Here is a 13,687-nt window from a genome sequence, read left to right as displayed (position 1 = left end):
TGATAGCTGTGCATAAAATGCATGAATGGTGTAATAGTAAAAAGCACTGTGAAAAGAAGTTGCTATGACTTTATTCATTCAACCTATACTGTTAAGTGCTTTCAGTGGAAAAGTGCTATAACAATACAGTCCATTTACCATTTAACACCTGCACCAAAGTCTGCACTTCCTTAGGACAAAATCCCACTGTCAAGGTTTATAAAATGTAGATTTGTGGTTACTCATGGCCTTTGGATACCTGTGCTGTGAAACATTTGACATATCATACATGTTGCTCTATGTTTGCTGTAAACTCTGATGTCACTTATCAATAATTTGACTTAACTTTTATGGTTACCTTACAGGACTTAAAGGTTCAGTGTGTAAGATGTAGGTGAAAGGGATCTACTGGCAGAAATTGAATATGAAATAATCCTAGTGATGTTTTCACTACTGTGTTCGATCTAAATTGTACAAATTGATGTGTTCTTCACAATAGAACAGGCCCTTTATATTTAAATACTTTATATTTCCATCAGGAGTGGGTCCTCTCTAAGGAAGCATTGTTTTTTTACACTAGTCCAAACTGGACAAACTAAACCTTTTCAGTCTTTTATGACAATTGAAGGCTCCCACAGGTTGTCCTTCATGTTTTAAAAGGGAGGGTGAGGTTACGGAAACATGCAACTTTGCCACAAGATGTCACTAAATTCTACACACTGAACATTTAACAGAGCCTGGGAGGCATTGGGGTAAAAGTTTTTATTTTATTTTTTAGACATATATCATTCATTTCAGGTTGTGTCACTTGTGCACATATTACTTTTGTTATTGCTACATTGTGCTGTGTAAAGCTGTTGTAGTTGGTGCAATCATATAGAGGGTAACATATATTAGCAGCTCACTCTGAATTGTATTTTAGAGTGGCAACACACATAAGCACATCTAACCTTTTAAGTTGGCAAATTTGGCTAATGTCCATATTTAGCGTTAAATACTAAGAATTACTTAGGCAACATAATAACACTGACACTGATAACAGTGATACAGTGGTAGATATGTCCACACGCACATACTGCTCCTTCGTTAGGGTTAGGATGTTTGGTGGACTGATTTTTTGGCCGCTTTGGGCCAGCGGAACAAGCTAAATAATCATATTACATAGTTGTTATGTCAAATGTTTATGTGCATATCTAACAAACAGAGCAAATAAACTATTAGATATTAGTTGATTGTTTCAAACCCAGTTGAGGTCTCTACCAAGTCTGGACAAAAGTATCTTTATCTGCTAAATGCTAATGTGTACACTGGCTAGCTGCTAACTTTTTCTTCCATGTAAACTAGCTAAAAATGTAGAAAAGTTATCAGGTTAGTAGTCAAAGTATTTTTACATGTCTTGGCAATGTCCTTATAAAGACATATTGTCCATCATGGAGAGTTTTTGCTTGCTTTGAGTCCCACTTCAGCTGCAACCAAGCAAAGTATAGGAAGACATCAAGCATGTATCAAACAGCAGAATCTGTGAATGGCTGCAATGACCATATAAAAATAGTTCAATAAATGTCTGGCATTTAAGGATATTAAACAACTGTGAGATCATTGGATTCTTAGCTTAATTATATCACATTCATCAGCTTGGTTTTTGTTCTAATTATTGATGAGTATTGACTGCAACCTTTCACATCCTCTTGACTGAACTCACTTTAAATGGTAAATGCTTTATATAGTGCCATTCACCCATGCACACACACATTCATACAGTGCATCTATTAGCAGCACTTTTTGTTCTATTAGGGGCCATTGAGGGTTCCGCATCTTGCTCAAGGACACTTGGGCATACAGGGGATTGAACTGCTGACCTTCTGGCTGGAGGATGACCACTTAAATTGAATGAGCGACTGTGGCTTTCTATGAATACATTCTTCACTGCCTGCCTCTATTTCTATTTAGCTCTTTAAACCTCTTCCGCCATTTGTTTCTGCCTCCAGTTCCAGCTCAGCCATCTGGGTTCGAGGCTGAGGCAGAACTGGATTCACGCATCATGCTTTCATGGCTTTGGCCAGTTCAGGAGCCCATCGTTGGCTTCGAACTTCTTTATTGGGAGGCCAACAACCCTACAGACAAGGTAAACACCACCTTCAAAACATTTTCCTTCCAGTCTGATACTTAGATGGTCAGGATATTAGTGCTGAAACGGGTACATGGGTTTTATTTATATCCATTGTTCTTCAGCTGATTTGCACAAACAGACTTAGAATGGAAACTAAACTACACCTGCATCGGATTAGCTTTTCTCTGGAAACACATGACAAATAATAATTTGGACTCAAGGATGAACTGATTAGATTTTGGTGGTCAGAGGTCAAGGGCAGATAGATGATTAATATATTCTTTGACAAGCATCATCTGTGTGTGTTTTCATCTCTCCACAGCATCGCGTCACTTTCGAGCCAGCAGGTTTCTACGCAATTGATGGTCTGAAGCCGGACACAGTCTATATGTTTTCCCTGGCAGCACGATCTGAGATGGGTTTAGGAGTCTTTACTCAGCCAATTGAGACCAGAACTGCCCAATCCAGTAAGTACTGCAGCCTTTTAACACCATGTAACATGTTCAGTTATTCAGACTATGTAAAAAGAAAAATTATCCATTGTTTACTTTTAGTTCTGGTTTGATTCATGTTTAAAGTAACGTATTGCAAATAATCCAAGAGGAGTAAACATGAAGCCACATTTAATGAAAGGTAAGTCTTGCACAAGACAGTGTCAGTGATCCTGCATCCTGCATCATGAGCTTTCAAGTACACCATGAAAAAAAAATCTTAAATGAACATGATTCGTAGTTCATTAAGAGCCTGCTAAATTTACACGACACACTACAAACACAACACACTTTTGTCAAAACTGCTTTTCACTGACATATATACAGAATGCATCTGGTGGATAACATGGCTGATACAGGCTATACGTATCATGACAGTTTCAGATCAGGAGATTCATGTCACAATAGAGCTGTAAGTAGAGGGTGCACTCATTAATTTACTACGTGGATTACAGAGCTCAAGTCAAGCAAAAACAACGTGTCATGTTCACAGGTTGTCATTTATAATTCTGATTGATTGTCACCCTTGGCTCTTACCTAAGATGAGTCAGCCTAGGGCAGATGCCAGAGAAGGGCAAGAGTAGAGAAACATCTATACAGGATGCATTTTGTCAATGAAGTGAATGTGGATCACATGCATTTTGCCTCGGACCCCCTCACGCAATCACTATAGTTATGTTACAATTATTATGACTCGGATTGTCCTTCTGTCCGTCCCATTCTTGTGAGCATGATATCTCAAGAATTCCTTGAGGTAATTTTTTTCAAATTTGGTACAAATAATAACTTGGACTCAAGGATGAACTGATTAGATTATGTTGGTCAAAGGTCAAGATCACGGTGCCCTCACCAAGTATGGTCATGTTTATCTTGAATGTATTATTTTAAGATCAGCTTGAGGGAATGTCTTTAAATTTTGTACTAAAATTGTCTCAGATTAAAAGATGAAGTTATACAATTGGTGGTCAAAAGATCAAGGTTGCATTGCTTTGTTCTGAACACAATATATCAGGGATGCCCAAAGAGAATTTCATAACATGTGGCACAAACATTTACATTGAGTCAACGATGACCTGATAAGAATTTGGTGGTCAAAGGTCAAAGTCAGTGTGACCTCACAAAGCACATTTATTTCCTTGTGAGTGTGATTTGTCCGGAAAGTATTGAATTCTTTCCCATTTGGCATGAACATTCACTTGAAGTCAAGGATTAACTTTGATTTTGGTAGCCAAAGGTCAAAGGTCCAGGTCACTGTGGCCTCACAAATTATATTCATGTTTATCTTGAACATATTATTTCAAGATCAACATGAGGAAATGCCTGCAGAATTGGTACAAATGTACACTTGGATTCAAAGATGAACTGATTATATTTTAGAGCTTAGAGGTCAAAGATCAAGGTCATAGTGTCCTTCACTTCCTGTGATCGTGATATATTAGGATGCCCATGAGGGATTTCATTACATCTGGCACAATTCACTTTGACTCATTGATGATGTGTTAAGAATTTGGTGGTCAAAGGTCAGTGACTTCTCAAACACATGTTCTGCCTTGTGAATGTGATATCAAACACTGAGTATTCCCTGAGTGAGTCAGCAGAACCTCCCATTTTCACCCCACCATCAAGGGTCGACTGGCCATTGGGAGTGCCAGGAGTTTCCCCTGTTGGCCGCTTGACAATTGGGTCGACAAACTGTCATATTGAAATTGTGACAAAACAAAACTTGAATATCGATTGGTGTGTGCCTTTATCGAAAGGCCCATAATGTTTTGTGGTTACTGGTCCAAACAGGGGCAGAGTGGGCGGTTTTCATAACATTGGCTGTGACACATCCCTACTTTGTAGACAGTTAACTGAGGCCCATGTGGATCTTCCCACCCCCTTTTCTCTCAGTGGTATCAATCAATCAATTAACTCCTTAACACATGAAAACGTGTGAGAAAACAAAACCATGGAAAAAATCATGCCACAACACTAGAAGGTGGTACAGAGAAGTTAAGAGACAAAAAAAATGTGTGAGGCAGGCCTGATGTCTTTTTTGACTGTACTGAAGTTCTGTACAAGATTAAAATCATTAACTAACACAACATTCAAATCACCACTATCAGCATATAAACCAGCTTCCTCCACCCTGTGGTCCCCTAAAACAAAATAGGTCCCTGCATGAATTTGTGGATCATAACATGCATAAAGTTACACAAAGAATAAAAACAAATATATAAAATTCCCAAAATGCTTTTTCTTGTGAAATAATTTCCCATGTAGCTAAACCGTATGAGAATGAAACATTATGATGAATCTGTTGTTGAAAAAACCTGCCGACCTGGTTAAATCCAGTTTGTGGTCAGGGTTGTGATGGAAACTATCCTGTGAGACCATGAAAGGCTTTCTTTAGAAGTGCCTGCCACATAACCTCTTATCTGTTTGACCTCAGTTGTGAATTCTTTGTTTATGAAAGTGTTACTTCACTTTCTTCCAAAGCCTCTATTTCAAGTATTGGTGCTTTCCACAGCCCTGTTTCTATAACAGGCTGCAGTGTATCTCCCACATATGTATCATTGCCTCCTAGCCTTGATTTATTGCACCCCTGCACTACTTTATCTGCAGCTTCATGTGTGTAATAGAATTATAGCTGCTCTTGTACATCTCTTTTGTAACAAGCACAACTGCCGCAAGTGAGGAAAACCGCCACCACCTCTGCACAGAAAGTTACCTTGTTGGCAAATCACACATGAACATGACGGTCCCCTGTGATGTCTCTAACAGCTCCATATTCACTCACTCAATGTATTCTATGTGTCATTGTGCAAACATGCATCTATTTGTCTGTTTTACTTTTCAGTTGGTGATCTTTCACATTTAATTATACATGAATGCATGTGTATGTGAGATTGCATTTGTTTTATTTAGTTTTTTGTCTACCCTCTGGACTGTGACGATCATGTGCTTAAAAGGAGGAATACACGAGGTTACATCTCAAATCCTCAGTATCAACACTACAATTTTAACCTAGCTTCTAAAAATCATATTAATACAGAATTCATTTCACTGCCACTCTGCTTTGTAGAAAACATGAAGCTGCCCAAATTGCACTTTATTTTAATTAATAATACAAGGAAACATTTATATTTAAACATGTTAAAGGAAACTTCCTTTTTACTGTTTCATAAACATAACCTTTCATGAACCCTAATATGACATGTTTTTGTGTCTGAGTCGGGACTTTATATCCAGGCACCAGTGTCACAAGTTTTACGCACACAACAATCTACCTCCTCACCGAGTCATTGAAACAAGTTGGGCAGCGACAACGATTTTTCTTCAAAACACAACGGCAAATGAGATTAGTGGGATATTAACAAAAACCATAGGAGGCAGACTTGCCAGGCTCTGTCAAGCCCAACTTGAATATTCAGACGTTTTTTGTTTCACATTGTCGCTCAGCAGTTCAGAGAGTCAGTAGTTCTATCCTCCATTATCCATCCTGCTTGATCATAACCCTCCCTCCTCCCCTCCCATCAGCCCCTTCAGCCCCTCCTCAGGAGGTACAATCGCTCAGCCTCAGCTCCACAAGCATCAAGGTGAGTTGGGAGGCACCTCCCACAGACAGCCGCCATGCGGAGATAGTGCGCTACTCTCTAGCCTACCAAGCAGTCACAGGGGAGGACATGGAGTACCACCAGGTGTCAGGGATTGGTGCTGATGCCACCAGTTACGTGCTAGAGGGCCTGGAGAAGTGGACTGAGTATATGGTGTGGGTGAGGGCTCATACTGACGTTGGGCCCGGCCCAGAGAGCCCAGCATCCCGTATCAGAACCCAGGAGGATGGTATGTAAAACATGTTGTGGGAAACAGTTGTGCTTATCTGGAAATACTAACCCTCCAACATTCTCTCTGCTCCCCTCCTGCTGCATTTTACAATTTTCAAATTGACTCAACTCTTTGGGTCACAACAAACCCCATGCTGCATAATCCTTAATGCATTTCTATTTCTAAGTCAGACTATACTTAGTAAATAAGATTAAAGGGGCAAGTAATTACATTTAAACAACATTACAACAACACAACAGCATTAAAAAAAGAACAACTTAAGTTCAGAAACACTTTGAAAAAAGATTGCAATAAGAGAGCTTGCTGACTTGACTCCTGGGGGGGACTATTCCACAGTATGGGACAGCAAACACACAGTCCCCCCATGTTTTACATCTTGAATGTGGTACCACTTGCAGGCCTTGTTCAGATGACCTGAGATTCCTAGCAGAGGAATATGGAATTAATAATTTGCCTATGTACTCTACTACTACTGGAGCCAGATTCAAAGCCTGAGGACTCGGTACATGAGGAGGAGGATATTGAATGTGGTAGACAATAGTGCCTGCTGCCACCCATTTGTATTGAAGTCAACATAACTTAAAATCAATTACTATCCCAAGAGCTAAGGGGATCCAGAGCAACTGGACCTTCTTGGATAACCATGATCTGGATGACTGATCTTCCTCATCATCTGCCATCACAAAACTATTGCTGTGTGACTTCTGATGACACGTATGATAAGTCAGGAACATTCGATGCTGAAAACTCCTCCTCAGCCTTGGCTTAGATGTTCTGCTTCTAAAAAAAACTTAATTAATTAACTTTATGATCACTGCCAGTCTGCCTTGTCTTTGTCCCAGTATGATGACATGGCTGCAGCCTGCTGGGTTTTGGTCAGGCTGAGGTGTCCAGAAAGTTCCCTCAGTGGCAACATGACATGATCTCTGTCCTCAGTCAGATTGCAGGTCTCAGGCACTAAATGGCGTGTATTTCTCAGTCCAGTGGGAGTTTTCTGCCATTTGTAGCACACATTCATTATCTGTGTCACTGCTGAAGACAAGTCAGAAGCTGAACCTAGGCACTGTTCTCACAGGTATGAGTCAGACAGCTATACAACAAATCCTGACAAGAGGATTACATTTTTTTTATGAAATAACAATTAGCAACAACATGACCAGTGAGAGCAGAGATAGAAACAGGCTCCATTAGAAAAGATCAAACTATCAAAGGGTAAGTCCTGGATAATCTCCCAGAGGCTAAGAAAGTGCTACTCACTAATGCTCAGGCCTTTGACACTCACAGCTCACAGATTAACTCCAGCTATACATTTCTGTATCACTTTGATTGGCTCATTCCATTATTATTTTTTGACTGTCTGTGCCTGAGTAGCAGTGCAAAGATGAGAGGAAAAAGATATAAAAAGCTGATCTAATGTTGAAATATAGGAATGTTAGAATGATTGAAGCTGAATCCCATAATTCTACAATTACAAAAGTGAAGTTTGTCCAAAGCTATGATTTAGTTGTGGTCAAGAGATTTAGGGGCTCAGTGGTCAAGCCTAATTTCTTTTTTATTCTGTAACTCTCACCATGATCACCAATATGCTACATTCTCCCACAATGCGATAAAATGAAATTATTATTCATGATTTTATTTTGGTCTGCCTTCTACTGAAAGAGAACATACATGCTCACACTACAATTTTGGTTCTAAGGTTGATCACTGTAGTCTTCTGTCTTGTTCACCAATGGTATGGTAAAAGAAGATGGACATGAAATAAACATAAAGATTTATTTGGTGTAAATGTATTTTTAGGAAAGCAGCTGCTGACCTCTTGTGGCTCCACACCTCCATGTTAAGGTCATTCAGGCTGTGGATTTCTTTCATCTGAGGGAAAGCAGAGGAAGAGACAATGTAGACACACACACACACTGGACACAGTGAGAAAGATACAGTTGAGACAATTAGTGGCCACATCAGCTTTAGAAAGCCACTGCAGAGAACTCCCTCCACCCACACACAGGATCAGGCCTCCTGCTGTCAGGAGGGATGGTGTTAAACCAGCATGGACTGTGATGGCCTCTCTGAGTCTACAGTGAGCATCACACATAACCATGTTAGAGAGGACAGTCATTACAAATAAAATCCAAGTGCTTCAGTTTCCCACCTGTAGTTTTGTTGCCATAACCAGAATATTTCCATGACCCTAACAATGTAATAGTTGTCATGCAAATATTGTAGAAAGCAAGAATTGTGTACAAGATTGTCAGTGGCCAAAAACAACTGTTAACATTGATTGTAAAATCATTCAATGTTTCGCAGAATGATCAATTTCTAACGTGTCTGCTTAATTTAACTGTGTTTAACTTTATGTTTCACACAATACTTCTGTACGACTGGAGATCATTTAGTCCGTGCCAGCAGGTTGATTTCAGTGTTGCGCTTATTCTGTTTTGGATTCTCCTCTTTTGTTCTCCCTCCATACTTTACACATTGTGGCTTTGTCCTTTGCTGTTAACACACAAGTTTATTGACATTTCCCTCCATAGCTTGAACCATGTTGCTTGTAGCTTGCTGATTCTTTATGAGGTTAAATGGTTTTAATTAGTCTAATGTACACAGTGCTGACATAACAGAGCTTCTCTCTTCTGTCGAGCTTGCTGATCCTCTTCATCTCCTTGTCTGACTAGAATCCCATTAATACTTGCACAGCCTCACCAAGTCAAATTTGTATTCATTCACTCATCCCTCTGAAGCTGACCAAGCATTCTAAAGAAATCTTCATATGCTCATTTTAAAATTCTATAAAGGGGTAAGTGAGGGCCGTAGACCCTGCTCCAAGCATCCTCCTGGGGCTCCACGTGATAAGCTTTGATGTGCATAACCTGCAATGATATCTCACAACCTTCACATTACCTCTGTCTAGCTTCTGCAGGTGTAGAACTGGATTAAATGTTCAGTCTCTGATGTCTCTCATCAGATGGAGATGAAAAGATAACTTTGACAACAGACAAACTTTATTCTGCTACTATACCCAAAACAATCAAGGCGGTATTTTGAGTTTCAGGTTGCGCAGTCACATTGAGACAGTCTTAAAGGAGAGTGTTTATGTAACCATAACATGAATCTGGTCATGCTTTTTGTGATCATTCATTTTAATGGATGGTATAAATAGTAATCCAGTAGAGCTGTGTGCATGCTGATTATGTCTTGATGTTGCAGGTTTGAAGTAATGTGTCTGTTTCTTAGTTACTTACTCATTTACACACACACACATTTTCACTATATGCCAAATATAGGAAAACAAATCAATATGATTTATAAAACTTTATGACCGTAGAATGAAATCCTTATAACGTGGAATGCATACTATTTGTGGAGACATTGTTGTCATTCTGACGGGGAGTTCAAATGCAAAGACTGCATTATAGAAACAGTATGGGGTCAAATCAGTCTCAATATTCACAAATGCACACGGAATGATTCACAAATACATTCAAATGCACACACAAATAGTTATCAGTGTATAGAAATGTAAAAAAAAACGCTGGTGGGATCGTACCCTTGTGTGGCTGCGCCCCAGTGATTGCCTGAAAATGAGATACTTGGCTACAGATACGTCCACGTCCAAAGAAATGTATGTGTGAATCCAGCGACGTCAGGGTAGTCTCAAAAAACCCACACAAATGTAGAGCGATCCACACACAAATGCAGAATATATTTGTGAAACTTTTTTTCATCTTTTACATTGATAACTATTTGTGTGTGCATTGGAATGTATTTGTGAATCCTTCCAAGTGCATTTGTCAATACTGAGACTGATCTGACCCCGTAATACAGGTCAAATTTTGACCAGTTGTCACTGCATTAAAGACAAACTAAGTTTCGATTTCAGTAGTCAATGGTAAAGGTCACGAACCAGTGACTTCGAATCATATGTTAGATTGTCATATGTCATTAGACTATGAATGGTGAAATGTTTTGGCTCTAAAGCAGAGCTATTCAACTATCATACTTTGTCATGTATTTATACATTTTTATTTAAGGAAAACACAGACACACAAAATGAAAACTTTATCTTTCCCAAACTATTTTCAATGTATACTGTGTGCTGTGTTGCGCTGCAGTGCCTGGAGCTCCTCCCAGGAAGGTGGAGGTGGACACCCTCAACTCCACTGCTCTCAGGGTGACCTGGAAGCCTCCCCTGTTTGTGAAGCAGCATGGCCAGATCAGAGGCTACCAGCTGGTCTACTCCAGGCTAGAGAATGGGGAGCCTCATGGCCAGCCAGTCATTGTGGACGTTTCACTCCCTGACGCACAGGTACAGTGACAGACTTTCAGTTAAATCCATTGTAACTTTTAAGGGGTGACTTTTGTTTTCTTAACATATTTGGAACAATGGCTGACTGAGAGCTGAGGAATGCTTTGCTTGGTTAAAATCCCAGGAGATATTTATAATAACTGTAAGTGTTATAAAGTGTTTTTGTGTTGGATGGATGAAAAAGCACATAGGCACAATATAGAAAGAAATCACATAAACTCTGTCAGTGTACTACTGCATCCAGCAGACAGGTAAGGGTATAATTTCCACTCATATCCCAGGATATGCAGCTTTCGTTCGAACCAGATATGTAGATAAAATTAAATTAAAAATTAAAAAATCTTTTTACACATTTCATTAAATAAATAAGTCCCAACTGAAGAATCTGTCACCCATTGAAAATCATAGAACAATTCACTCTGACAACATGAAAAGTGTCCTAGAATAAGCAGCCAATAATGAGCATCAGCAGCAATCACACAGTAGTCACTGAACTTTACTCCACTTACCTAAGCTTGACTTAGAAATGTGAGTGGCTGGCTAGCAAATATTTTAGAAACAAATCTAGTGACTTTCTGGATAAACCTTAGGTTTTTAGAGAGTGATAAGACTGAGAGACATGGTGAACTTGACGGGGCAGGCACTGGGATCTCTGGAATGCTAGAAAAATAATTTAATTTCATCAAATACTCGGCGAGTGAGTGGAGAGGAGTGCTTGCTCCGTGTGCGTCTAGACCACCACTGCCCACCATGGCTCTGCCTATAGAGCCGGTGGAGATAAGAGCTTGCACGCTCCATGTATGTCTAGCCAGGCATTGCACACTGGCAGGTCAGTTAAAATAGACGTGTAATATTTTATTGTGGGCCGGATATAATTGTTGGCCTTGAGTTTGACATCTCTGCTATAACACATTAGTTCACTTCAGCAGCCATAAAGGACTGCCTACAAACTTTCATCATAGGATATTCAAGACAGTAGAGACTGGAGAGAAAATCTTTGCACCAAAGTTGAAGCCAGGGTTAAAGGAGAAAAACTGTGATGGATTTGCAAGTATAAGAGAGATTCCAGTGAAGCAGAAGTTGAAGGGTATTGAACATCTCTCTGTGAGGTGGAGTTCAGCTCCTCTTCTCTCAGCTTGTTTTGTTCTCCTCGAGCCGCGTTTAACCTGATTCCCATTCCTGTCTTATCTATGCAAGGCAGGATTCCTGATAAGGAGCCCACATCGCACAACCCATCTACACTCTCTCTCTCTCTCACACACAAACACAAAAACACACACAAATACAAGTTGGACTTGTACCTGCTTTAATCTATTTTCCTCTGAACTGTGTTTTGCAATAGGATGGTAAATGGTCTGTATTTATATAGTGTTTTTCTAGTCTTGATGACCACTCAAAGCTCTTGTATACAGTTTGCCATTCACACAAACATTCATACATCTATGAGCAGCACTTTTGTTCTACAGGGGGCTCTTTGGGGAAGGCTGGGGATTGAACTGCTGACCTTCTGGTTGGAGGATGACTGCTGCGGTACTGCTTTACCCCTCAGCCACAGTCTCAAAGCAGTACCCATGCATACCAGGGTGCCTTGATCCTTTGTTTCTAGGGGTGGCTGTGGCTGAGGGGTAGAGCAGTCATCCTCCAACCAGAAGGTCAGAAGTTCAATTCCCAGTCTTCCCATCTGCATTCCAAAGTGTCCCTGGGCAAGATGCTGAACCCCAAACTACTACTCTAGATGCACTCTATGAATGAATGAATGTGTGTGTGAATGGGTGAATGGCAAACTGTAGTGTAAAGCACTTTGAGTGGTCTTCAAGACTAGAAAAGCGCTATATAAATAAAACCATTTGCCTTTTCTAGGGTAAAGAAAACTACAATTCATACAACTTAGATGAAATGAACTAGTGAAAACATCATGAGGATTATTCGACATAAAATTTCTGCCAATAGTTCCCTTTCACCTAAATCTTACACACTGGACCTTTAATATAAAACTCTTCAGTTTTTTGTCCCACCCCTGCAGATTAGCAGACAGATCTGATTCAGCCCATTTGTTACACTTGGTGACATGCTTATTGTATTGATGTCACACATTCCCTGTGATTAATGGATTCTGTCTCTTGTGTGCTGGTGAGTTCTTCAGGAGACTCAGATCTGTGCACCAGTAGATCCAGTTATAACCTGTTGTGTTGACAGCCCATGTGTCCTTGTCAGGGTGACGGGCAGCACCCAGTGAGCTTCAGCTACAGTGTGAAGAGTGAATAGCAGCATTTGAAAGTCCTGAGCTGGACTGTGAGTGCTGAGCTGTTCAGCTGCCTGAAAATCCATCAGTGGTTTCCCTGACTCTTGGCTAGCCAGCAGTCAGTACAGATTACTGCTTTTTGTAATGAAAAGACCTTGATGAGGAAATACAGTCAATCATGCCAAACTATAGGACCCTACAGGCAGGAAGCAAAGCTTTAATTAGTGGCTCATTCCCAGTCTGATGCTGCTGCTGTTTGCTTTGAGTTGACGCCTTTCAACTCTCTTGCTTTTCTGCTGCCAAGCTTGTGGGTTTTAAGATCTTGGTAAGGCATATTTGCGGATGGCTGAAAAATACTTGAAGGAGCCTCTCACTCGCCAGAACTAATGGCTGTGAAGCGAGAGGATTGACTGATTTGATAAGATATGGTGACTTCTCTGAGGCTCATCCCCATTTGTTGTTGCCCAGAAAAACAAACCCAGCTCATGATAGTGCACAGAACAAGGTACCAGAGACAATGTCGTCTTTGTCTGTCTTTATGGTCACACAAAACACTAGTGAATCATCAAGGTTTACACTCACTGATCAGTTTATGAGGAACGCCATATCTGTACTGGCTAGAGCCTCCCTTTTAAGGTATGGCACCAGATTTCTTTTATGCATAGCATGCAATGGCTTTTGTGAGATGAGAGCCTCAGGTCATTATGCTGAAAGGAAAACTGCAAATACTG

General features: G+C 40.2%; 1 protein-coding gene across 20 annotated transcripts in view; it reads left to right on the top strand.

The window, feature by feature from the left end:
* Positions 1–13,687, top strand: part of ptprfa (protein tyrosine phosphatase receptor type Fa) — a 229,067-nt gene that overhangs the window by 146,528 nt on the left and 68,852 nt on the right. For 13 of the 20 annotated variants that reach the window (XM_069522627.1, XM_069522623.1, XM_069522622.1 and 10 more), the window contains 4 exons: positions 1,968–2,104; positions 2,412–2,556; positions 6,103–6,408; positions 10,521–10,714. In XM_069522627.1, the coding sequence (XP_069378728.1) occupies positions 1,968–2,104; positions 2,412–2,556; positions 6,103–6,408; positions 10,521–10,714 (782 nt within the window). The remainder of the gene's footprint in view (positions 1–1,967; positions 2,105–2,411; positions 2,557–6,102; positions 6,409–10,520; positions 10,715–13,687) is intronic. The other 7 variants (XM_069522637.1, XM_069522629.1, XM_069522636.1 and 4 more) reach the window with 1 other exon arrangement.

Source organism: Paralichthys olivaceus, chromosome 3 (assembly GCF_024713975.1).
Source record: "Paralichthys olivaceus isolate ysfri-2021 chromosome 3, ASM2471397v2, whole genome shotgun sequence".
In the NCBI taxonomy this organism is placed as follows: domain Eukaryota; kingdom Metazoa; phylum Chordata; class Actinopteri; order Pleuronectiformes; family Paralichthyidae; genus Paralichthys; species Paralichthys olivaceus.
The sequence above is the reverse complement of the archived record's forward strand: the minus strand, read 5'-3'. Positions and strand labels throughout refer to the sequence as shown.